We start from the raw sequence: 27,622 nt of genomic DNA, 5'->3' as shown, positions 1-27,622 counted from the left end.
TTTGAGACCAGGGGGCCACCAGCGATCTTCTTACCAAATGTCAAATACAAAAGTGAAAGGAAACAACTGTATCTTGGCAGCAGCCTTCCATTTCCACGTGGATAAGAACTGTTTGTACACCCAATGCCATTAGTACTGCAGAGGACAAATGAAACAGCCCTTCTTATCATGCACCAGATATAACATGTCCTAGGGGGTGGCTCCTAAATTTTAGCTGTTCTATTGCCTTACTCTGTGACCTCAGGCAATATAATTTAAATTATCTTTTCCTCGGTTTTCCCATCTGCAAAATGGGGATGATCATACTTAGTTATGTTGCAAGGGCATTCCCAGGATCAGCTGATTAATGTAGTCAAACTAAGTGCTAAGCAGATTTAAATTACCGAGTAATAATGCAACCCACACTAAGCAAAAATAGAAAAAGCTATCTGACAGCTGGCAATTTAGAGTAGGTGCTCTGAGATGCCAGAAAAGCCTTAAAAACAAAAACTTCATTTTGCTAATTTATATTTTATATTGCAGTTTCCATTATTAGTTGCAACTAATTAAGCCACTGAACAACAAACTAAAACATGCCAACACATGCTTTTTGAAATCTCTCTAATGGATAATGTCTTATTAAATTCCAACTTCAGACTATTAAATAAAACAGTAATACATAACCGTTGCACACCCCCTCACTGCTATAATTTTAACTTGGCTCATGTTGGTTCATCTTCAGCAATGCTGAGCCCAAGGACCCTTGAATACTGTGGGTATGTCTACACTGGAATCGGACTGCGGGGCTGTTTAATTGCAGTGTAGATTTCTGGGCTCAGGTTGGTGCCCAGGCTCTAGGATCCGACAAGGTGGGAGATTGCCAGAGCTTGGGCTGCAGGCCAACCGGAACATCTACAGCCAATAGCCTCCCACGCTGAGTCTCATGGGCCTGAGTCAGCTGGCACAGGCCAGCCGCGGGTGTCTAATTGCAATGCAAGCATAATGTAAGAATTTATGGGTGAAAGATTTAGCTTTAAACATCTGAAAAATAAAGTATTGATATGGGCCTTAATTAGAGAAGTGAGGACAGGGTACATTTAGACTAAGGAGACTATAAGATTGGTGTTTTCATGCTTGCCTTTTGCACTGCTCTTTTTTGAAAGGACATGAAACCTTCACTACAGGCACTTTGTGGCTAGCAAGGGTAACACTAATTTACTCCATTCACCTACCAATTTTGTCTCTTTCCTCTCCTCAAAATGAGGCAAAACCTGGGCTGTGAATTTGACCCCTTGAAAATACATTTCAGATGTGTTTTGAAAATACTTTAAGACTTAAAAACAATAACAACAATAAAACTGTCTATATATACCAGTGAAGTCTAGTGTTATGCTTCAAAACTGTCTTATGGTTCAAAGTTGTTACAGAATGTGAATTTCTTCATAACTACCTTTTTAAAGGGAATGTGTGTCCCGTAAGATGATTATCTATAGTACTTTAAATTGTTACACTGAGAGTTAATAAAATCTAAGCATTAAAATAAAATTACTGCCATGTTTTTTTCTAATGATAATGTTGCTTACTGCAAGAATCTTCACTTTAAGTATTTTGTCTGCGATGTGTAGTACTTACTCCATATTTATAGATACTCAAAACATAAAATAACTTCAATTACCTAAAAGAAATAGACACAACCTTCAACTAACACAATTTGTATTCTATTATTTTAAATATGAAATGAAAATAAACAAATAGGCTGCGTGGCCATAGTATTTCAAAGTAAGTTATGAAAATGTTAAATGAATTTCCCTGAGAGTGTAAATGTGGGTTTTGGCTTTTTTTGTTTGTTTTTTGTATGTACTACTATCACATATCAAGAAGCACAGAATAAGCCAATAACGTTTGCTCAGTTCAACCACATGTAGTAGCAGTCTCACTCTAACATTCATAAGTCAGGCAATTTTAATATCAATCCTCCATGTTTTATTTTGCAAAATCTATTTTTATCCAGGAAACAAAGTTAACAGCAGATTAATAATTCTCCAAATGAAATGCCTATCCTAGTAGGAAAAAATTAATTTTCACATGTTTCTTCTGTGAAAAGTTGCTTGATTCACAGGAGTAAGCATCCCTTAAAGCTAAGCAATACATTGTAGGGTTATTTTTGTTTAGCTTGCTGCGCATTGATTAAACTACTAGAGGATCTAGTCATTAATCAGAGAATTACCGGTATGTTTGAAAGGAATAAGTACTTGGAAGCAGAGCTATAGATACAATATAGGAAAAGAGCAAATCAATTAAGCAGCAAAGAATCCTGTGGCACCTTATAGACTAACAGATGTTTTGTCTATAAGGTGCCACAGGATTCTTTGCTGCTTCTACAGAACCAGACTAACACGGCTACCCCTCTGATACAAATCAATTAAATTCATTATTTACAAATATGCCAGAGTTTGAAAATTTTGCATGACTACTAATCCATAAATTTAAGGAAAGCAAATTTGTTAAAACCAGTACAAAGTGCAGGGGTTTGGTTTTGGTTTGGGGGATTTTTTATTTCATTTTATTTTAGTAAGAGAACTCTTCCTTGAAGTTAAAAACTCATTACAGCACAAACTATTTCCCTGCTGAGGGCTGAAAGTAGTACAGCTCATTAAAGTTATTAGCATATTAAAATATCAGCATTATCATGATGGTCAGCTTACATAATTAGTGCACAGCACATCTTCAAGAATGCTAATGTTTTCTATGCCAAATTGTACTACAAGGAAAATGAAGGTTCTGAATCTTTTCTTTAATTCATTTATTTCAATTGCCACCAAGATCCAAAGGGCTAATCCAATAGCCACAGGTGCTCGTACATCAATTAAAACATTACACAGAAAAACAAACCCAGTCCAATGAGCTCAGCCCCTGAATTAAATGCGGCCATACAATCAGAGCAGCACAATGAATGAATCCCCCATTCTACCTATGCCATATTCCTGCTACAGCTTCATCCCTCTCCAAACATCTAGGGCACCTGACAAAAAATATTGCATTGAACATTAGATTCTTGAACTACATTCCTTTTAATACATCTTTTGTTATCTGATGTATTTTTAACTATTAATTGTTTTCAGGACAGATTATCATGTAAGCTTCTCCAGTCCACTGTAGCAGAATTTAAACCTAGCTGTATTGCAAAGACAGGCATGATGCTTTTGAAGTTCTGTCATGTTTATTTATGGCCACAGTAAACCTGCAATTCTCTGAGGGCTAATCAAAATGCAGATGCATTCTGGAAAGTGATGAACTTGCCAGTCAGATATGTGAAGAGTGGTGCAGATGGAAATTACACTGCGTAAATAATGAACAAAACTTAATTAGAAGCATATTTCAGGGAAACCTTTCCCATCAGGTCAAAAAAATCTAGCATGTTTCAGGGGCTGTAACTGCCCCAGAAATGTTTACATTATCTATTTAAAACAATCCTTTCAATAATACCTTTGATTTATTGGCCATGAATTGGATCTAAAAAATTCCACTGTTTTGCACCAGCTATGCACATTGATATGTGAGGCCTATTTATTAACACATTTCAGTAGGCTCAACAAATATCTTAGCAGGATTTTAAAAAGGTTGCCTTTAGTTCGAGAAATCTGATAGAAGACTAATTTCACACCCTTATAACAGCCCTAACTTTCTAGAATTGTTTATGGATATACACTTAAATTAAATTATAAAGTCCCCAAGTGCTCTTGATATAACATTGTTTTCTGAAAAGCATTTCTATTACACAACAGTCTATAAATTCCACACACAAATTCAGTATTGTATGCAGTGTGTAACTCATTCTTTAGTGTACTGTTAGGTTCTATGGAGGCCGTAGGCCCTCCCAAGGTGCTCTGCAAGAACGAGGCGCACACACGCTGTGAGTTATTGGCTTTAATGAAGGTAAAGTGACACACCCGCAACGGGGACTCCAAGCGTTGCTGTCACGGAGGCGGGGAACCCAGCACCCTGGAGCTCGGCCTGGTACGGAGTCCAAAAGCAAGCACAAATCATGCTTATATTTATATAAACGGCAACAAATCAGCTCATGCATAATGCAATAGGGACTTTCCACCCTCTGGGGCCGCCCCCTTGGCCAACAGCCTAGGAGCTTTCCATGCAGCGGTTCTAACCGGTTATGGCAGGTTAGAACTAGCATGCCGTGTCCTACAATAACCGGGCACTGAGAAAGCGGAACTGCCTAAGCTAGGCCGTAACAAAATCTTCCATGAGTCCCTGTCCTCCTACAGTACCGAGCATACTGCTAAATTAATTGCTTATTCCAGGGGTCCTTAAACTGGGGGTTGGGACCCCTCAGGGGGTCGCGAGGAAATTACATGTTGGGTCAGGAGCTGTCAACCTTCACCCAAAACTCCGCTTTGCCTCCAACATTTAAAATGGTGTTAAATGGACAAAAAAAGGTGTTTTTAAGTTATACAGGGGGGTCGCACTCAGAGGCTTGCTATGTGAACGGTGTCACCAGTACAAAAGTTTGAGAACCACTGGCATATTCAATTGTGAAGTACTAGGACTCCTGATAATCAAATTGATATTTATCAGCTTCAAAGTGCTTTACAGGCAACTCATTAATCCTCACAACTCTCTTGTGAAGCAGGAACATATCACCCCCCTATGCACATGGGAAGGAGTTGCACAGAGAAATCATGCAACTTGCCCAAGGCCACAGAGGAAGTCTAAGCACCATAGTTCAGGGTAACTGCACTTGTTTTCCCCCTCTGTGGACCCTCAAGTGTACCCACGCCAGGGTCCTACCTCCTCAACTATCACCTCTTTTGGGCAGAGACCTGCATCTCTCCTCCTCCCAAATGGGTTTCTCCAGGCTGAACAGTTCCCTGCTTACACCGTGATATTCCCAGCAAGCCAAACTACCTAGACAGGCCAGAGGCTGTAAAAAGCATGATTGCCTGCAGGCACAATTTACCACACATCCCTTCCAAGCAAGTATATTTATTCTTAAATGAAAGCATAACAGAGAAAACACATTAAAAACAATACAAGAAACTACATGCATGCTAAAAAGCTTACCATATAGAGAACCCATCAGTCTCGTGGTGCCTCAGTAAGCCAAAGTCCTTCCAAACCTTCCCAGGAAGGACTGGGTCCCGCGCCCCCCCCCCCCCCCCCACTTGGGCAGAAGATCCTGTCTGTTTGCTGGATGAGAAATAAGGCCCTAAGTCAGTTTAAACTCAAACTATTTATTCAAAAGTCTTTTCTTTGTCTGTTGGTCTTTGGAGAATCCAGTCTGAACTATATGTGAGTGTCTCCAGATGGTGATACTGGTCCTGAGAGAATTTGCTAATCACCCCTGCTCCCACAGAATTCCATACAATCCCTGGCCCACAATGATACATAAATGGAATATCGTAAGATCTCCCAAAGATATTGCAGATAATTGCCATTTCTGTCACACTAAGATATTATTTCACCCTCCTTGTCACACTAAGAAGAGTCCCTTTGGTTCCCAATCCTGTTATCAGGCCTCTCTTATAGAAAAGGGAAAAAAGCCTCAGAGGTTGCTGGACCTCAAGAATTTATGCAGGGCTCCTGGGCTCTATAGCACTGGAGGCTGTTCCCTATGCTGAAATAAGAGTAACCCTTCACCTGTAGCCATGAGAATGCAAAACTGGGCATTCTGTAGCACAGCTCCTTCCTAAGGGCCAACTATGAGGCTCATCCCCACCTGATCACCTTACGCAACAAAGAAGCTCTTAGGGGGAGGGATAGCTCAGTGGTTTGAGCATTGGCCTGCTAAACCCAAGGTTGTGAGTTCAATCCTTGAGGGGGGCCACTTAGGGATCTGGGGCAAAAATTGGTCCTGCTAGTGAAGGTAGGGGGCTGGACTCAATGACCTTTCAAGATCCCTTCTAGTTCTAGGAGATTGGCATATCTCCAAGTATTATCTTTTTATTACCTTTTAAATTATGTTACAGGTTCTTGCAGTGAGGAAGGGAGGGCAGTAGCAGAATGCTGGATCTTGCTTTTCCTTCTTTGTATTAGAATAGTGCCTATGTGCCTCAACTATACATACAGTAAGAGAGACTCCCTGCCTGAACAGCTTCCAGTATAGAAAAACAAAACAGCTGGAAGGTGGGCATCTCTTACCCATATCCTTCTCAGGGAGGTATCTCATTATGGGGGGGAGGGGTTAGAGAAAAGCAATCAAAGCAGTTGCAGACCAAAACTATTATACTTTCCTGGGATAACTTTCCTTTTCAGAAATCTGAAAGAGACAAACACTCCTATCTCTTTCTTCGGTACAAACTATGCACACTATATGTAATCTGTAGGTACAATATGCATGCTTTACCCTTTTCAATTGCAGACATATTGAGCCTCTGCTCAATAAACCCTGCTTCACATATTAGTCTACTTTTCCCTTGGTGAACCTCACCTATCCTGGATCCTCCCAAAGCAATACATTGAGTTACTGCTGATGGAATAGCTTCCATTACATATGTTTGAGTGGTCCCCTGAATCCATCTGTGTAGCTATTCTCAAGTCCATCCAAGTCTGATGATGGTGATGATTATGTTGACTGGTACTGGGATAAAGACCCTTTCACCCCTGCATTGCCAGTTCAGAGTCAGCCCAGCTCCATAGTGACCAGCAGTTGTTATCCTCTGATAACTACTAAACCACCCATGTTAAATGATCCGAAGCTTTCAATCTAGTTCCCAGGTGACAGGTGTCAACATTACAAATAACTTCACAACTGACACCAATGGGCATTCTGAGAGTACTGAGGTCAAGTATTAGCTAGAGACTGAATCACCCTCTTGCCCCCAGGAGCCACTCAGACACTTTGGCAAAGGGCAGGAACATGAACAGATGCTGCCCTTACTGTAGCTGTTCTGTAAATAGAAACCTTCAGTCTCAGGACTATCATTGTCACCTACGAACAGCACTAAGCTCAGTTTTTTAAAGTGATTTTTTTTTAAATTAATTGCTCTGTTGACTAGTGCTATGTCCCTTTTACATCATTTTACCTTCCTATCCTCATTTAACTGTCTGCATATCACCACCTTTCACTATGGTTTTAGATAGCCCACTGCTGTTTCTTCTCGCCTACCACATGTTTTCAATTTGAGAACATTCCTGAAAAGTTCCCTTGTAAGAAGAACAAATTTGATTAATTTAATTTAATATATATATATTGCAGCTGTGACATATGGCCTGAATCAGAATCAGGACTTGATTGTACCACCCACTGTACAAACCCACTGGAAGCCACCAACTCTGCCCCAAAGAGCTGACCATCTGAAAAGACAAAAAACAGACACAGAGATACGAAAGGTGGGCAAGTAGCCATGCAAATAGTCAGGGTGAGGATAGCCACATGGGTAGTTCCAATTTTTTCTCTAGTTTTATTATCTATGTTTAACCCCCTACCTAACCATATTTTCATTATGATTCATTTGAACCTTATGTCTATTTCTATGCATATTTTTCACCTGATTTTCCTGATTAAGCAACCAGGCTCCTATCTGACTTCAAGTGAGAGTTGAGAGACTCAGCATCTTTAAAAACCAGAACCTTCTTCTGTTTCTGCTGATAATTAAGACTAGCATTTTCTTTAATTAACCCTGACATTCTACTTATTACATTTAACCCTAACCCTTTGGATTTGAACGCTTGCATTTTAATAACCACCATCCTTGGTGCTGATATATTATCATTTCTGCTTCATGATGAAATACATAAGAAGGCCAAATTCTGAAACCCTTACCACTGAGTAGCACTTCACCCCACATGTAACTTCACTGATTTCAGAAGGCACACATGAGGAGTAAGGCCCCAATCCCACAAAGATTTATGCACACACTTAACGTTATGCATGAGTCATCCCAATTTCAATGAGACTTCTCACACACACAAAGTTAGGCACAAGTAAATCAGAGTAGAATTAATGCAGTATTTTAAGGTATGTTAATGGTTATGCAATGGAGTGTGAAAAGTTTTAAATTAAGCCAAGTTTACCATTAAGTTTAAAAAAAAGATTTTTTTTTTGGAGAGGAGATGAGTTTTCACTGGGAAAATTATATCTGTTTTACCCTGATTCAACTTAAATTAAACCTTATGCAACTTCTTCCCCCACTTGTCCTCAATACAGCTTGACAGTCTAGATTTTACAAATGGGAGAATAACTGATTTCCTGTAACTGAACATGTCTCCCTCATGTAAGGTAAGCAACAAACTCAGAAGCTCAGCATATACATGACATTGACCATAAGCCCTTTATAAGGTTGCTTTAAGTGGTTCGGAGACCTACCAAAATGCCACAGTGAGATTAGTTTGGTTTCTTGCAGTTCTCCCAAAATTATAAACTCATACCTTAGAGTCTTTGCTTCTGTCTTCCAAAGTTAAACACAAGATTGTACATTGTTTTGTTTTTAAATACATGATAAACTAACACTCCATTAACTGCAAATTGTGACAGCTTTTTCCCCAGCATCTCCAGGCTTCCTGGACCTCTAACTTAATATCACTGTTGGGGTTTTTTTTGTTTTTTTTTTAAGTTAACTATTCAACTTTCTAGGTTGAATTTACATTCCAGCATTGCATGCAACATTTCCCGGATACAAATTGCTTCTCATTAGACTGGCTCCTTCCCACAGGAGACTCCTTGTGAGAGATTTAATTATTTTCCCTATCACCCTTAACTATTTATATTTAAACCTGCTGTTTCTCCGCATTACCTTACAGGTCACCAAAGCAGGTTGGGGATGACACTATTAGATATGAGACTCTAGATTTTCTAGGGCACATATTAATTATGTTTCCCTAATTCCAGAGAAAGTTAATAAAATCTCTAATACAATATCCATTTTGTTTATTGAGATTTAAAATAATAAAATGATGCCTATTCAAAGCTCGAGGCACTTTATCATAATTGACACCACAGTAAAATCCCAGCAACACTAAGTAACCATTTCAACAGGAACTCAGCCAGCCAGACACCTACACAGCCACCTTTCCCCCCTTTCATTGTTAATAACAAAAAGATACTTTGGGAGTATTGGGTGACTAGAGTAAAACCCTATTTAATCAATGTTCCTCAGAGGTTGTACTGCCATGTTCAGTATTCCCTGAGCTCTCCAAACCTGGAGGGGGCAAAGACAAGTTTACTAGCTTCCCTGTAGCCAGCCAGCACTGTAGGACAGGTTGTGCTCAAGATAACCTCCTCCTGCTCAGGAGTGAATAAGAAACCAGCAGACTAAGATGTTTATCACCTAGCATCTGATAGACTTTTTACAGTAGCATTGGGGAAGGGATTTCAAAAACAGTCTACCTGCATGTCTATCTTATCTATAGGCTTATCATCGCCCAATGATAGCCTGGGGCGGCCTAGCTTCTTCAGACACCTGAGCAGGTGCCTGTATCTGTCTGAACATGCCTCACCCTGGAGAGGGAGAGAGTCACTTTTTATCCAGCCAGAAATTCTCTGTCTTCTTTATTCTCAGGCTTTGGCTGTGCTTGTTAAAAATCTGACCCACTGCAGAGGCCATCAGTGGCCTCTGCAGTGGGTCAAGCCCCACTCCTCAAAGTCAGAGGCTCTCCCATTGTCTCACAATCTTCAAGCATGTGCTGAGGGATGTCTTATCTTGAGTCATTATAATCTTTCTACCTTCATTTCCTAATAGCTCACTATTAAACTACACCAACATGCAGTAAACATCCCAATAGCCTGCTGAACATAGAGTATTCATAAAATTATTTTACAGAGCAGCTCCATATCACACACTGTTTATTCAAGGGTTTCATGTCATTTATGCTCCATCACCCCCGAGTTCTTCACATTTAAGGATTTGCACATTCATCGGGCTAGACTGACTAATGGCCAGATTAGGTATAGAAATTCCAGTCATTTTAATTAAAGAGCAACTCATACAATGTCAATTTACATTATGAAATCCTTATACTTAGCGATAGTTTGAACTATCTCAGAGATATGATCATGAAATAACCAGCATGCTTTCAATTATTAAAACACTAAATCAGCAGATTATGCATTACAAAAACAGTCAGTATATTCCAATGGCAATGCACTTACAGAACTCATGTTTGCTGTGTGGGTGCATTGGTCCCAGGATATTAGAGAGACAAGATTAATTGGACCAACTTCTGTGGGTGAAAGAGACAAGATTTTGAGCTTATACAGAGATTTCAGTAAGGCATTTGATACAGTTCCACATGGGGAATTAGTAGTTAAATTGGAGAAGGATGTATGAGAATTGAAAAGTAGATAAGGAACTGGTTAAACAGGATACTACAATGGGTTATACTGAAAGGTGAACTGTCAGGCTGGAGGGAGGTTACTAGTGGAGTTCCTCAGGGATTGGTCTTGGGACCAATCTTATTTAATACTTTTATTACTGATCTTGGCACAAAAGGTGGGAGCGTGCAAACAAAATTTGTGGATAACACAAAGCTGGGAGGTATTGCTAATACAGAGGAGGACCAGAATATAATACAAGATGATATGACCTTGTAAACTGGAGTAAAATAAATGGGATGAAATTTAATAGTGCTGTGTGAAAGGTCATGCATTTAGGGCTAACAACAAGAATTTTTGCTGTAAGCTGGGGACATATCAGTTGGAAGTGACAGAGGAAGAGAAAGACCTGAGTGCATTGGCTGATCATAGGATAACTGTAAGCCGCCAATGTGATTCAGCCATGAAAAAGGCTAATGGAGTCCTAGCATGCATCAGACGAAGTATTTCTAATAGAGATAGGGAAGTGTTAGTACCATTATACAAAGCACTGGTGAGATCTCATCTAGAATACTGTGTGCAGTTCTGGTCTCCCATGTTTAAGAAAGATGAATTTAAACTAGAACTGGTGCAGAGAAGGGCTACTATGAAGGGAAAACCTACCTTATGAGAAGAGACTCAAAGAGCTTGGATATATGATTGCTCTCTATAAATACACCAGAGGGATAAATACCAGGGAGGGAGAGGAGTTACTTAAGTTAAGCACCAATGTGGACACAAGAACAAATAGATACAAACTGGCCATCAACAAGTTTAGGCTTGAAATTAGATGAAAGTTTCTAACCATTGGAGGAGTGAAGTTCTGGAACAGCCTTCCAAGGGGAGCACTGGGGGCAAAAAAACCTAGCTGACTTCAAGATCGAGCTTGATAAGTTTATGAAGGGGATAGTATGATGAGACTGCCTACTCTTTTCTTACTGCAAGTAGCTGATCTGCAACTGCTAGCAGAAAATGTATCCAGTGGCTGGTGATGGGACACTAGATGGGGAGAGCCCAGAGTTACTACAGAAAATTCTTACCCAGGCATATCTGTCTGGTGGGTCTTGCCCACATGCTCAGGGTGAGGAAGGAATTGTCCCCAGGGTCAGATTGGCAGAGACCTGGATGTTTTTCGCCTTCCTCTGCAACATGGGGCATGGGTCACTTTCAGGTTTAAACTAGTGTAAATGGTGGATTTTCTGTAATTTGAAGTCTTTAAATCATTATTTGAGGACTTCAGTAACTCAGTCAGAGGTTAGAGGTCTATTACAGTGGATGGGTCTATTACAGGAGTGGGTGGGTGAGGTTCTGTGGCCTGCAAAGTGCAGGAAGTCAGACTAGAGGATCATTATGGTCCCTTCTGATCTTAAAGTCTATGAACTCTTCTTCAGGTCTGGGAAAGGTATTCCGAGGTATAGAACTCCTGTCAGCATTAATAGGAGTTGTGTGGAAATCACTGAAATAGTATAACTAACTCACATTTGCAGAGTGACAATAGCTGAAGGGAATACAGTTTCTTTATAGCCTATGCTCAATACAGTAGTTTGTCAAATGTGTCAGAATTGACTGACATGTTTTATTTGGATTAATACATTGTTTTGAACTAAAAAATAATCTGGTTCATTGCCATATTTATGTTATTCTGTAATAGCTTTGAATGCCAGGTGAATAGCCTAAATCAAGTCACATTACATACTCTAAATTATACAAGTTCTGTGGACTTTAATATGATTCATCAAGCTGAATTTGCTGCACAGCATTTGAAAATTGCAAGAGTCAAAAGTTTCCATAGAAACAAAAATGATGTCTATTTTTCTCTTGGTTCTATTAGTGAGAAGGGAGACTACACTTTAAGGCTTGTAATTATGCTTAGTATAAACAGGGGAGAATTTGCTATTTAAATTTCCAAATTACAGAGGAATATTGATAGTGGATTGACCAAGATGCTCAAACTAAAGGTCTGAAGAAAGCTGACAGGTTGGTTTTGGTTTATTCTCTCATACGGGAAGCTATACATTTTGTATGTTTTAGACCCAGCTGTACATATATGACATTTGGATATAGTTTATAGCTACTCTGGGTACAAATGTTTTAAAAGAAAGTTTTTCACTGCAGAATCTTACAGAATCTACAGTTACCTCACTGTAAGGCCTTTTATTTTTCAGCGATCACTGCCAAATGTCTAAATTGAAAAGGAATCAAGATTTTCTTTTTCTAGATTAAATTTCAACCACAGAAAGGGGCTAAGACAGCCTGCATTTTATGATACTTGAAGGACACATCAAATCAGAACTCTGGACATTCAAAGATGACCCCAGCAATTGCCTCCATCAGCAATAGTACAGTTTTGGCAGCTTTCTCGGTATAGTCATTATTAGAATGGAAGACCAACGCATTCTGAAGCATGTTTACTGAGAAAAGCCACTGCACAATCAGTGATCACATGGATATTGCTTGAGCAAGACATCAGGAAGCTGGAGGAATTTTATATGCATTACCAGCAGAGACTACTGGACATAAGATGGTTTGATTTATCAGTAATAGGGATGTATTATTGAGAACTAACCTTGAGAGGTTTTAAGTCATCATCAGTCACCATTTCCTGGCACATATAGCCTACTTTGGAGATAAGGTCCCTACACATCGAGCCCTGGAGATTAGACTTGAGGTCAGGAGGGGACATTGCCCGCCCATGGAATGGCGGCAGCCATGTGGTCATCTGCAATTAACCTTGCTGCCCCAGATAAGTAATAATGCTGTGGAGCTTTAAGATGTCTGAAATAAAGCTGTACAGTGTGACCATGGACATTTGGCACTATGGACTATGGCTGCCTAAGCATGCTATTGTTGCCAGCGACGCTCTCAGACATTCTTAAATATTGAAGCATTTATGATCCTGTGTTTGATCACAAAGTTAAAATAGGGAAAATATCAGCAGCAGGTGAGATAGAATGACCAGAAATGAAGGATGATGGATGACTATGAATAAAGAACATGCAGAAGACTTCACGTAGTTTATGAATCAATTTATATATAAATTTATTTGTTTAAGGGATCCATTTAGATTCCAATATAGAATGAGAATAGTTTATGTGACAAACAAGCTGTTTGAGGACTCGTTTTTTATGCTTATTAATCTTGCATGAATGTGGGAAGGGAAGAAGTCTAGGTATTTTACTTACGTCTATGCTCAATTCCCAAGTGACCAGTGGATCATAATATTTTATTATGAAATGTGCGTCATTTCTGAGACCTGTGAAATTTCTAGTTAAGATGTAGCCAGATTGCACTTGCAACTTGTTTCTGTCTGTTCAGGAAAGAGGGAATGCAGATCTTTATAATCTACATACTCTGTAGACTTAATATTTATTATTATGAGAGGAGCTGGAAGTTCTGTGTATGGTTAAGGTTGCCTGACACTTCCATGAGAAGACTGTTTTCAACTGCTCATAAAATTTTGGCATAGTTTAATCGTTTGGGTGGAAATTTTCCATACAATGTATCTGCCTCAGGCTTTTGTGGAAAGGTTCAGCCATTTCCAAGAACAAGATTAGAGGGAAAATATGTTGTTTTGCCCATGTTAAAACAATTCTTACAACTCTTTCATGAAGGAGCTCTAGCACCTCCCTGCTTTAGATCAGGTAATTGAGATTTGGCAGGGGATGTCAGACCAACTTGTCGTGAGTGGGGCTTTTGCTGTTTCTGTGAAAATTCACCCAAATTTGCCTAAATTACAAGCCTGAAAAAATCTTAATTCATACATGCTCAATAAAGACTTGTTCGAATTAGGCAGCTAAATTCTTCAAAGATTCCCTCTGCACTGAGCATTCCCTCAGCCCAGAGTTGTAAGGGGCTGATCAAGACTTGACCTGCAAATGCGAGGAGATGCTGTGCTGCTGGGCAATGGAAATGACATCAGTGAGACAGTTGCTTCTACGGAAACCCTATCCTATGCAAACTCTGATGATAAGATGGCAGAATTTACCTCTCCCTCATTCCTCTTGGCTTGGTATTGGGTGACCAGACAGCAAGTGTGAAAAATCGGGATGGGGTGGGGGGTAATAGGAGCCTATGTAAGAAAAAGACCCAAATCATGACTGTCCCTATAAAATCGGGACATCTGGTCACTCTATCTTGGTATGTTCCCTCAGAGGTTGATCTGATTCTGTGATAAGTTCTATGGTAACTCCAAGCAAGTTGAAGGTATTGTGCAATTCACCATATTATATCATGATAGCCTGTGGTACACAATGCCCTGAGATTAAGTCAAGAACCTGCTAATCTTCTTGGTTTTCAAATTACAGTCCAGATTAGTCACAGAAGGAAATTTCTTAATGATTGCTCTAAACACAATATATGGAAGTGATTTGATGATTTCATGTTCTGATGGGAGAAGTGTACCAAATTATATGAACATCAGTGATAGTGTGGCTTACAAAAGCATGACTAATAACTCCTCTGGAACTTCTGTGGTCCTTTCTAGTTAAGATAGCTTTTTCTTTAATTTTTTTCCTGTGAAAGATAACTGAGGGCCTGCTCCTACATCCTGTACACATATGAATAGTCCCATTAACCTAGACTGAACGCATGACTTATATAAACAGACATGTTGAAGTCATGTGGCTTACGAGCATAAATAAAGGCTATTCATGTGAACAGAGGTTGCAGAATTAGACTTAGTTACAGAACATATTTTATATCAAGTTTTGGGGGGACCCTCAGGCATCAGATGTTCTTCAGTAGGTTTGCTTATGTCATACTGTGCAACATTTCCCCCTCAAATCTCTCCAGTACATGTCAAAATGTAAATTATTAAATATTTAGTTCTCACAGTGCTGTTCTTCCCACTCATCTCCTCTACTGAATCAGCTGCTGAGTATTTCAACTCTGCTCTATCCATCACCTTTGACTTTCACTCTTTTCTACATCTTCCAGGATCATCCCATCAAAATCCTATCCTTGGCTCACCAACAATATTCATGTCCTCCATGTCTGTGCCCATGATACTCAGTAGCCCTAGAGGGATCAAGTCCCATGAGAACACTGGCTTCCTCCACTACAAATTTATTCTCTCCTCCAACATTTCTACCATATTCCTAGTCAAGCAGCTTTGTTTTTCCCACTTCAGTGACCCATGTGACCACAATCTCAGCCATTTATTCACCATTTCTGACTCCTTGCTACTACTTCCACCACCCTCACCTTCTTTATGAAACCTCCACTCCCCACTCTCTGACACTGCTGACATCACAACCATCTTCTCCAGTGCCTAGACCCAAAATCTAGATGCTATGTTAAACTCTTCCTTCTCCAGACCTCATAAATTTCTGAAGTTAGCCAGGTAGACCCCAGTTTTGGGAACCCCTCTGCAGGGCTCCTGAGCAGCTGCTAGACATTCACTTAAGGTTGTCTCTCTCTATAGCTACAGGAATCCTCCAGGACTAACTACAAAGATTTCATCATAGGAGAACTAAACAGAGACTCTGCCTTGACTATAACCAATCACTGAAACACTAAGCACCCCTATATTCACATTATACACACTACAGTAATACTCTTGGTACAAAATATACCTTGTGAGGTATCATTTGAAAACAACTCACGAATAATTGTTGTTTTTGTATGAGGCATGCACAGGGTGTGTACAAAAAGTTATAATATATGCTGGAATTTTAACTGAAGTGTGTTTAAACTAGGTGTGTCAGAGGAAATTGGTAAACAGGTTTGCCTTAGACAAAGGAATGTGTACTTGATTCTCTGACCAGCCCTATCTCCAGGCAAAGACAATGAAGGTCCATTTATACATATTGGTGTGTGTGTGTGGGGCAGGGGGACAAATTAATCTAACACCCAGGGAAAGAAAGAGCATGGAGCTTCCTTCATCACTAGGCTGCATGTCACCTTCCTTACAGCTTGAATAAACTTTCCTTTGAGGGGTAACCCTCAGAAGAATCCATTTTAAAGGTTTACTGGTCAAGAAAAACAGGGGGTCTGAACCTCAAGCGATGGGCAATTGAATCAACTGATTGTATACAATATTACTGTATTATAAAGGTGTATAGAGTGAGGTCTTTTCAGAAAGCTTATGACACGCACCGGTGATCACTATTATTGGGAAATGTAGTATTAACACTATATGAGGAAAATATGGATACTTAATGGCATTATGCTTCCAGTCTGTGACCAAACAAGGGAAAAACAGGCTTCCCCCCAAACCGGAGGGAAGGCAGCTATCTGCCTGTCTACAAAGAAATTAAGCAAAGTGTGATCAGTAAGCTCTATTTACAAAGAAATTGGCAGGGGAATGGCAAGCCCCCAGGAAGGGAAAAACAGCAAGAGATAATCCTGCCTCTTTAAACAAAGTCATTGATGGTGGGAAAATATAAGCAAAGACAGAAGCTATCTTTGGCATTCATCACTACACAGACAAAAGTGAACAGAGCTCTTGCAAACTGAGAAAGATGAGTCAGTCTCTGGAAACTGAGTATAGGTGAGAAACCATCTTGAACAAAGCCTGTACCTTGCTAGATTAAGTTTTAGACTTTTTGATGTTTTCACTTTTATTTGCTTGTAACTCTAACTTTATGCCTTTTACTTGATACCCCTTACCCTGTGTTCTATTGTCAATACATTTGTTTTTCTTTGTTTTTATTTTAAACCAACTCATGTAAATGTAAGGGTGAATTTACTCCAGTTAATAAGCTGTGGTGTTCTTTGTGTATCTTTAGAGGAACAAAAGAACCTTATTATTTCCCTGAACTCTCCAAGAGAGGGTTGGACATTGCAAAGCACATGGTTCTGGGAAAATTTGGGACTGGGAGTGTGTTGCGGTCCCCTTGCTGCTTGTAACCAAGGCTGGTGTGAGCCAGAGTGGGGCTGTAGACAGGATGCTGGGGTCAGAGCTGCTGAACCAGGGCTGTCTAGCAGACAGACACTTGAGGATATGACCTGCATGCTTGTGGGCTGATTGTGAGCACCCCAGGATCTTCAGTATCAAGGCACTGTAAGGCACCCATGATTGCAGGGCAATTTGGCAAAAGATTATAAGTCATCTTCTCTCCCCAACATCCATATTGTTCCCCCTCCTGACCATTCGAAGAGGAACTACTAAAATGATCTGTCACTTGTGGTTTGGACCATTAGATTTTCCCTATGCCCATTTTAATCCTTCCACCAGCTCCTCCTCTTCTCTCGCACAAGTGTAGTCTTCTTGTCCTCACTTTTAATGCATCCACAGCTATGCTACTCTCTTATTCACTCTTTTGCCTTATTGCATATCCTCATCCCCCACTCCCTCAACTCTACCAGTGATACCAGAATTGACTATGTCCAGTACTCCCTACCAGGACATGTGTGTTTTCTTTTGTACTCCCTATGTGAAACAAAAATCTTCCCTGAACTAGTCTGCAAGGCCACTGTCCTATACTCATTCAAATTCTTCCTCAAGACCCTCTTCTAACTTAACATTTACAGGTAATTTCCAGTTGGGAATAGCTGAAACATACACCCACAATTAGATTTTAACTGGTTTGGAACCACAAACTAACTCTCACTGACTACAGAAACCCATGTTCTCATTACTTTTACCCTCATCCTCATTCTCCTTCCCCTCTGATTTTAGTAACATTCATTTGTTGTGCTTGGTCTCTAGATTTTAGTGTAAACACTTCATGGCAGAAACCATAGCAGGTAATTTATTTTTTTATAATACTTAGCATGATAAAACCTTGATCATGACTGAGGCCTTTTGGAGATACCGTATTTTCCGGCGTATAGGGCGACGGGGCGTATAAGACGACCCCCTAATTTTACAGTTAAAATATAGGCTTTGGCCTATATTCGCCCTATAAGACGGCCCCCCCTTCCGAGGGGGGGAGCCCAGAGCCTTTTAAATCCCAGCCGCAGCCGGGAATCAGAGGGCTCTGGGCTGCCCGCTGCGGCGGGGAGCCCAGAGCCTTTTAAATCCCAGCCGCGGCCGGGAGTCAGAGGGCTCTGGGCTGCCTGCTGCAGCGGGGAGCCCAGAGCCTTTCAAATCCCAGCCGCGGCGGGGAGTCAGAGGGCTCTGGGCTGCCCGCTGCGGCGGGGAGCCCAGAGCCTTTTAAATCCCAGCCGCGACGGGGAGTCAGAGGGCTCTGGGCTGCCCGCTGCAGAGGGGAGCCCAGAGCCTTTTAAATCCCAGCCACGGCCGGGAATCAGAGGGCTCTGGGCTGCCCGCTGCGGCGGGGAGCCCAGAGCCCTTTAAATCCCAGCCGCGGCGGAGAGTCAGAGGGCTCTGGGCTGTCTGCTGCGGCGGGGAGCACAGAGCCTTTTAAATCCCAGCCGCCAGCTCTTTATACCCGGCGTATAAGATGACCCCCGATTTTTGGGGGTTGTTTTTTAATATAGAAAGTCATCTTATACACCGGAATATACGGTACTGTTGTATTAAATCAACAAACTGATGATAAAACAGGTTATTTTGATTCTTTTGGTGACTATTTAGTATGCTGCTCATGAATTTTAATGTATGGCATTTGTGTTCAAGACAACCAGCACCAAATGGCTACTCTTATTTACCAATGAATATGGGAAGAAAAACATCAGTCAAGAAATGACTTATTTAGAAAAGTATAGTAAAGTTGAAGCAATTCTGTTTTATGGTTAAGCTGTTTACTATTAATGCATGCAGGTGACCCTTGACATCTTCATCAATAATAATGCAGCCCAATGAGGCAGAATCATTGAAGACAAGTGACACCCACTCACAGGAGCAAGAACACAATTTTCTATTAAACAAAAAAACACCATTAGAAAACTTAACTTGCTGACAGTTTAAACAGGCTTTTATGTGACAATTCATTTTACACTGTAATAAAAAAGTAATCAGCATTAGCAACCTTTCCATACTATGGAACACGTGGGCTACCATGAATTAAATAGCATACTGAAGATCAATTGTATGGGTCAATTTCATTATTACGGTAATTTTTAAATTGTTCTAGGAAAATGTTTATATATACACGGAAACACACACATATAGATAAATGTATCTACCTATGGTAGGCAAATTTGCTTTCTTTCTTGTTTGTATAATCTGAGAAGCAAAAAAATGGGTGAATGAAGCAGCATATGCATGAATAGTTATTGGAATGAAGTAAAATGTTGCCTAATTGTATTGAATAAGACCTCCTAGCTGTGATTGCTTGATCCTGGTTTGGTTTTTAAGGGCTATTCTTATTTCTGCATTTACTTAATTTCTGAATCAATGACCTTGGGCCTAATCCCACAACCTTCACCTCATGTGAGTAAAGATGACTCTCTTGAGTAACAATTGCTACACAGGACCACCTCATAACAGCACAGCCTACAATTGTTTAAATTTGAGTCAGCCTCTATCATGTCAACTGTGAAAGAGGAAATATTCTTTGTAACAAAGTCTAAAAATATTTTCCATATTTCTCTCCTTGTAATTGGTAATTTACAACTTACTAACTTATTTTTCCCATGTATTCCATAGTGTGGAATACGACTTCAGACAACAAGAAGGCAGATTTCATCAGGTTTTGAAAACACTGGATCAAGTGGAGCAAACTCCTGCCACGGCTCCAGCCCCCAAATTACCACTTGACCATCCAATTCCCGAGAAACAGGAATTAAGACGAAAAACAAAAAAGGTGAAAAAGAAATGCTTCTGGTGGATGTGAATGCCTTTTAGCTGACATACAGAATTGAAGGACTACATTTCAGAAGATATTAAAACATATATACAGAGGCTTTAATATGTACAACTGTGAAACCACAAACAGAAAACTAAAAAATGTCTAAGAAGGTATTTGAAAACTCCAAAGCTTAGAATGGAATTTGCTCATTTAACAAGATCAGTGAATAAAGACATGAGTATTTTGAAACGGGATGCAATCTATCTCTTTGATTCAAAAAGACATCTTCATATGCTTCGTGAAGGCAAAATTTTTACATTCAAATAATGCTGAAGTTGTGATTTAAATTGATAAAAACAAGGGCAATCAAAGTAAAGGAAGCTGCTCCCATATGCATTCCCACATCATGCTTAGTTTCAAACAAAACGGCCTAAAAGTCATTCCCTGATCTTGTCCCCAGTGGTGCAACCAAAAACTGTGGGGTGGGACACAGATTTTAAGAAAACTTCCTCTCCAAGGGAGACAACCCATTAAAATTATGTATACAATGGATTGTATATATATATAGCACAAGTGACTGATTTGTACACTAGTGTAAGAGTTAAAAATCTATAGCATCCAAGACTGGACACGATTCCTATTTTTTTTTGCTTGGTGTTATTCAGAAATTAACAATTATTTTACTGTGGTTGCAGGGGGGGGGATCATATGTATTAACATCCTTTCCTAAAAAGCAATAGCTTTATAAAACATCTCTATCTCTGTTTGTATCATTGTGCATCTAAGATCCTTCACACTACATCAAAATGCTCCAACACACGCCTCTTTGATCCAACAGAACATACTCATAGCATCCCAGAGGGGGTCAAACCAGATGTACACTTTGATGTTCTGATGTTAATACAGATTAGTGTTAAGAGAAATGTTAAGAGAAGTTAATATAGAGCAGATTTCAATTTAGCTATTTTTCAAAATTTAGAAAAATAGCTGTGACAACTAGTCAAAACTAGATATAAAATTAAACTTTTTTTTTCAAGAAAAATAGCATTTCACACTGTTTTCCATGCAAAAATGTTTAGAAAAAGAGGAAAAGGTTCAGGAGAGTAAATTTAATAACCAAGCATCAAAGCCTTGACAGTAGTATAGGTGGCGGAGCATAGGGCAGTCCCACTCTGAAAAGAGACTTTAATATACTAACATGGCACGTTCTTACTCATCTGATTTATTCCTGGGGGAGGATGTATAGTCTTATTATTTTAGTGACAAAAGTGCTCATGTTTCTTTTACTCATTTTATATTATTGTGTAATGCCAAGAAAGAGGACAAGTTAGCTTTTGTTCATTGTTGTACATCAGCAAAACCATTTAATAAGTTCCAGGTATTAAGGACAATCAATTATACCTGCACAAAACCACTGAAGGTAATAAGATTGCACAGGAGTCATTAAGGGCAGAACCATAGCACAATAGGACTTGCTTAGGTATAACTGGTCTTTGTTTAGAGGTGATGAGGCATGGAAAGTAAAGCAATTAGCATGACTCAGCTGAGTAAGAGTTTTCAGGACTGGGAATTAGAAAGAATTAAACATATTAGATATGAAAGTTACTGAGGACAATGAATCCACAATGCCATTCACTGGAACCTTTTTCAAAGGAAAACCTCCCTTTACATTCTAGTAGCAAAACTGTGACCTAGTTATACCCATAAGCCCTCTTAAATAAGCATTTGTAGAGGAAAGTAGGGTCAGAATTTAGCCCTTGTTAGAGCACACCACTATCACACCCATTTAAATACACACCTTATATGCTGGCATGCCTATAGTATTCTTCCATACTGGCTCTGTATCCGTGTGTCTATATAACAGAGACACAGAAGAGTCTATTTATGTACCATAGCATTCCTTCTAGCCAACTAGTTTTGAACTCTGAGTGTCTCATGGTAAAGAGACATCCATGAGCTGTATCAAAAGCTATAACAACTCTCCAGGCTAAAAATTGCACTCCCAGTCTCCAGTTTTCATGGCTCTTAGCACCTTTGGTGAAAGCCCATTAGACTTAGCTATCACCAGTCCTATATTCCACTCCCAGAGTTTATTTTTTTCTTTACAGCATAAAATGAAGAAGCAGCCCCTCTACTAAAGAATTAACTCTTCACTTGCCAGCCCTTTGGGATTTGTTTCAATCTTTGTTATTTTTTTCTTTAAAATGCACATTTTTAAAAAATAATAAACACACAGTACCATGGTGAATTATCTGCTTCTTATCTTGGCCAGTGGGCTCTTTGTACCAAGAGCAGTTCCTATTGCAGCCTGCTGCTGAGGGAGAGAATGAATCAATTTCCTTCCCAGTTTTCATTCAAGCACAGTCCACACGTTCTGTTGAGTCCAAACTCGCTCATTCAAGAGAATTTAACACAGAATTTAACATAAAAGTGACAAAGATCAAGTCACACCTTCTCCTCAGGCTTGGTTCCCTACCTAATGATCTTTCATCCCATAGATACTCTCTTTCTAAACAATCACTCCCATCTCCATTATATGAGGATGGTGTAAAGCACCAACTGTCTCAGCGAGTGAACAGCAGCCACTTAACCATTTCCTAGCAGTATCAAAACCTGTTTACAGGGTGTGCTAGCACTGCCAGCCTGTGGTGGAGTTCTCTGTCATCATCATTCTAGACGTGAATAGTGTTTTCTGCACTCAATTTGTGGGTACAGGAGAAGTTATATTAAATTAGCCCATTTAATTCCACACCTGTCTTAAGCACAGCTTGACTATCATTCACAGTAAAAGAAGGACAAAATCATGTAATTGTATATATCACACAGAAAAAATTATAGCTGCAGAACTAAGCTTCTCTTGCACTAAAGAATTTAGCGGGCATCGTACTTGTGCAATGAAATTGTACAATACTGCATGTGTACATCTACTGTACACAAACTTCTACATAGTCTACGCTTCATAGAATTTCTTTGTAAAATTAAATATTTAGCTCCTACATTGCAATAGTATTCCATAGCATTACACTCAAAAGGGTGGTTTCTATTAGTGAACACACTGGAAAAGTGTCAGACATAGGGCTAGTCTACACTTACTGTCCGGGTCGACGCGGTGAGTTCGACTTCTCGGAGTTCGAACTATCGTGTCTGATCTAGACGCGATAGTTCGAACTCCGGAAGCGCCGCGGTCGACTCCGGTACTCCACCACTGCAAACGGCGGTGGTGGAGTCGACGGGGGAGCCGCGGAGTTCGACCCCGCTGCGTCTGGACGGGTGAGTAGTTCGAATTAGGGTACTTCGAATTCAGCTACGCTATTCCCATAGCTGAATTTGCGTACCCTAATTCGAACCCCCTTTTTAGTGTAGACCAGGCCATACAGATACATCAGCTATGTCTAATGTTACAGAAAACAGCTAAAGAGATATAAAGTCACTCAAATTGCTCCTTTGCTATTTTCTCTGTTTTGTTTAGCCTGAACATAGAAATTGACAACATAAATAAAACATATTACCAGGTTACAAATAGGTACTTTAGATCCTCCAGTGGGCATGTGTGACACAACTACGACAAAATGTGATGTGTGACTTTCCATTACAATGCATCAGATAAGAAAAAGGAGAACAGATGACTCCAGAGACATACTGCTCAGTTGTGTAACATCAGGATTAGACTACAAATATATAGATTTGTAGATAACAAAACTATTAATGTTGGGCAGAAAAGATTCTACACCATAACATTCTACTGTGTAGTGTTCCAAAGTAGCTCCCATAAGAGGAGTAAAACACACACACACAGAATGATCCCATTTGATAACATTGGTATACAAAAATAAAGTAGGCTATTATGAAAAAATTGATAGATTTATGTGAGAAATACACCAAGCTCTTTGTAAAATACTGTACAGTATATGACATTATATATACCAAAATTACTGTACTTGAAGTTACTCTGTTTTACAGAGAAAGTCAATCTATTTCTTTTTTTAAAAACAAAACAAAATGTATGAATAGAATCCTGAATCTGGTATGACATAGGTTACAAAGGTTATGAAGTTTTTTTTCCCCCCTGTAGTTCAATAAAAAATACAGTTGTCCTATGAACAGTCACAAGACTTGGTAATTATGCTAGCTCAAATACAGAGCACCTTCCTAATGAAATGTAATAATCAAATGTAATGTTTTGTAAATTTCTAGACTGTTTTAATGGAATATTATCTTTTGCAATAAACCAACTTATTTTTTTTTGGTTTCAAGACTCAATTAATAAACATTTAGGGGGAGTACAGAGGAAATGAAAGATTGCTCTTGGAAAAGAATCGGGCATAGTATCCTTTATAGATTAATATTAATTTGATACTCTAGGTCAGTGGTTCTCAACCAGGGGTACACGTACCCCTGAGGGTACATAGAGATTCCCAGGGGTACATCAAATCATCTAGATATTTGACTAGTTTTACAACAAACTACATAAAAAGCACTAGCGGAGTAAGTGAAAACTAAAATTTCACATAGACCAGGGGTCTCAAACTCCCAGCTCATGGGCCATCTGCGGCCTGTGGGGCTCCAGCACTTTTGAGGCTGGGTCTCTCCCTTGGCCCCACCTGCTGCCCCTGGGTGCTACCCCCTCAGAGGCCCCAGCAGCGTAGTGGGACACTGCGGGGGTGGTGACTTGGGGGCAGAAGCGTGCAGAGACCCTCCAGCCCACCCCGCCTTGGAGCCCCAGGTAAACGCTGCACCCCCGTCCCTCTCCCAGAGCCTGCATCCCCATCGTCTTCCCACACACACCCTCCCACCTCCAAACTCCCTCACAGAGCCTGCGCCCTGTCCCTACCCCCACCCTGAGCCCCCAAACTCCCTCCCAGAGTCCACACCTGGTCCCCACACCCGCTCCTTTCCCCAAACTCCATCTCAGAGCCCGCACCCCCTCCCCACAACCCACGGCCCCCAAATTCCCTCCCAGAGTCTGCACCCTCTTCCCACACCCCCCTCACACCCCCAAACTCCCTCCCAGGGCTTGAACCCCTTCCCCACACCCCCAGCCCCCAAACTACCTCCCAGAGCCTGCACTCCAATCCCCTACCCCAGACCTCCTCCCTGCCCAAACTCTGTCCCAGAGCCTTAGGCAAGTGGGGGGCAGAGCTTTTGGGGGGCAGGTTCTGGGTGGCATGAGCGGCATTGGCCTGCTGGGAGGATTTGAGGACTGGCACTGGCCCTAAGGTAAATTGAGTTTGAGACCCCTGACATAGACAATGACCTGTTTATACTTCTCTATATACTATACACTGAAATGTAAGCACAATATTTATATTCCAATTGATGTATTTTATAATTATAATGTAAAAATGAGAAAGTCAGCATTTTTTCAGTAATAGTGTGCTGTGATACTTTTGTAATTTTAAGTCTGATTTTGTAATCCAGTAGTTTTTTAGTGAAGTGAAACTTGGGGTACCCAAGACAAATCAGACTTCTGAAAGGGGTAGAGTAGTCTGGAAAGGTTGAGAACCACTGCTCCAGATAGGGAAGGAGAATTTCAGCTCTCAGTGGTTTATTGTACTGGATTTTCACACTTCAAAATATATCACACTGTATTATCAACCATTTTAGCTTTGCAAATTCTTGCTCTGGTTATAACTTGTGAACAGTGATGTGTACTATGCCAGTCACATTATGGTTCTAAAGAATGCACCTTTTTGATCTCCCAGTATGAAGCAAAGGTGTGAAATAAGGGGATGATAGAGACTGTATAACACCACCCCAGTTGTCAGAGGACAGGCTCGAACCTGGGACATTTGGAGTAGTGTATAAGCCTCTGCTGTATGAGCTAAAAGCCATATGGCCCCTAGCTAAGGCTGTAGCAGAATTGTTAATCTCTAAGTGGTCTCAGTGCCACTAGAGGGGACAGAACACCATACCCAGGAGGTGTGTGGGTTACAACTGATGAGGTGCAGAAGGCCACCAAATCTTAGAAGGATGTATGGGTCAAGAATGTTCCGAATAAAAGATCTGGAAAGTTTTGCTCTCTCATGATCTTCTCTCATGTCCTCTCCTTAACTTTCCTCTCCACCCAAGAAAAAAGTGAGAACTCCTTAACAAATAACATGCCAATGCCCCACTTTGTTCAAGATCCTTACTTCCAGACATGCTAATGGCTGAAACCCACATAGAAAGGGGACTGTCCAGGTAAGTTATTACCCATAAAAATTGTCTTCTCAACAGATGCAACTTGGACAGTTAGTGTCAGATTCTTACATAGGTTCTCTGTAATGTCACTAACCAAAGGCAGCTGAGCATCTTCATAAATAGCTGTTTGCTGTAGAAATGCATTTCTTCAGGTAACTCTGAGGTGATAGGCAATGTATAATAGATAACCTGTTTATCTGGATAACTATTTACTTACCTTTTTTTTCTCCTCTGGAGTTTCAGTATTCAGTAAGATTGGGGAAGATCATAAGAGAAACATGCTCACTGATAAACTTCATGAGGTTTTGAGGGAGGTTACCACCAGAGAGATGAAAATGAATGAGTTATGAAACTGAACTATTTAAAATGACATTCCACTAACCTGAAATTAGTAATAAAAATCAAAACCTTGATTGCTGGACTGGCAACAGCTATTATGTGGATAGGGACATGTCTAATAAAGACTTGCTAATCATTTGGTGGCTGGTCAACAGCAAAGCTATAATGAATGTTTTCCCTGGTCTTATGCACTTCAGATGAAGTGTTATTTGGAAAAGAAACAATAATGACCACTTCACATTCAGAACTGGGGTTTTAAATCTGGATAGAGTGCAAACATACCTAGATGCTTAAATGATAAGCACATCCCAAGTTCCTGGATAGGAATGTAAGCAGAGTCAGGATGAGCTCTATCCTGACATCTGGTGGTGAACTGTGGTGAGTTTCATAGATTCATAGACTCTAGGACTGGAAGGGACCTTGAAAGGTCATCGAGTCCAGTCCCCTGCCCTCATGGCAGGACCAAATACTGTCTAGACCATCCCTGATAGACATTTATCTAACCTACTCTTAAATATCTGCAGAGATGGAGATTCAACAACCTCCCTAGGCAATTTATTTCGGTGTTTAACTATCCTGACAGTAAGGAACTTTTTCCTAATGTCCAACCTAAATCTCCCTTGCTGCAGTTTAAGCCCATTGCTTCTTGTTCTATCATTAGAGGCTAAGGTGAACAAGTTTTCTCCCTCCTCCTGATGACACCCTTTTAGTTGTGGAAAAGAACTTCAGGGGCTGGTCTTGTTTGCATAGGCACACCCATCCCGCCTAGCATGGGATCACAGCCACCCAAATGGTTACTTTGGCTGCTCTGGGATCCCTAGTTTCACTGTTATTGGGACAGGAAGAATAAAGTTTTGTTACCCTGATTATGTGAATCAAGACCAGTGGAAATATTTTATGACAGAGGGACTCACCATCAACAAAGTAGCACTCGCTAGACAAGGGTCATGGGTTCCAAAACTCAGGGAACTGAGAGAGGCTGGGGACAGGTATTTGTGCCTGATGGTATGGACACCTTTTAAGGGCCTGAAACACCAATTGTACCTTCTCCTCTCCACTGTCGAATAGCAGAGCTAATTTTGATTCCATTAAGAGCCTAGTTACAGGCTGCTGTGCTGAATTCACTTTGGGCCAATAGTGCACTAGCACTGGGGCTCCCCTACTACAAGCTGAAATCACT

General features: G+C 40.4%; 2 protein-coding genes across 8 annotated transcripts in view; one reads left to right on the top strand and one right to left on the bottom strand.

Moving 5' to 3' along the window:
• INSYN2B (inhibitory synaptic factor family member 2B) overlaps nt 1-22,993 on the top strand; it is a 34,357-nt gene extending 11,364 nt beyond the window's left edge. Inside the window, exon 3 of one of the 2 annotated variants that reach the window (XM_039483825.1) lies at nt 19,782-22,993. In XM_039483825.1, coding sequence (XP_039339759.1) covers nt 19,782-19,968 — 187 coding nt within the window. In that variant the 3' untranslated portion in view covers nt 19,969-22,993. Of the gene's footprint in view, nt 1-18,987; nt 19,179-19,781 lie in introns of those variants that run through there. The other variant, XM_039483826.1, reaches the window with a different exon arrangement.
• Nucleotides 1-27,622, bottom strand: part of DOCK2 (dedicator of cytokinesis 2) — a 509,152-nt gene that overhangs the window by 241,824 nt on the left and 239,706 nt on the right. The window lies entirely within an intron of this gene.

This window comes from Mauremys reevesii, linkage group 8 (assembly GCF_016161935.1).
Source record: "Mauremys reevesii isolate NIE-2019 linkage group 8, ASM1616193v1, whole genome shotgun sequence".
Taxonomy (NCBI): Eukaryota; Metazoa; Chordata; order Testudines; family Geoemydidae; genus Mauremys; species Mauremys reevesii.
The sequence above is the reverse complement of the archived record's forward strand: the minus strand, read 5'-3'. Positions and strand labels throughout refer to the sequence as shown.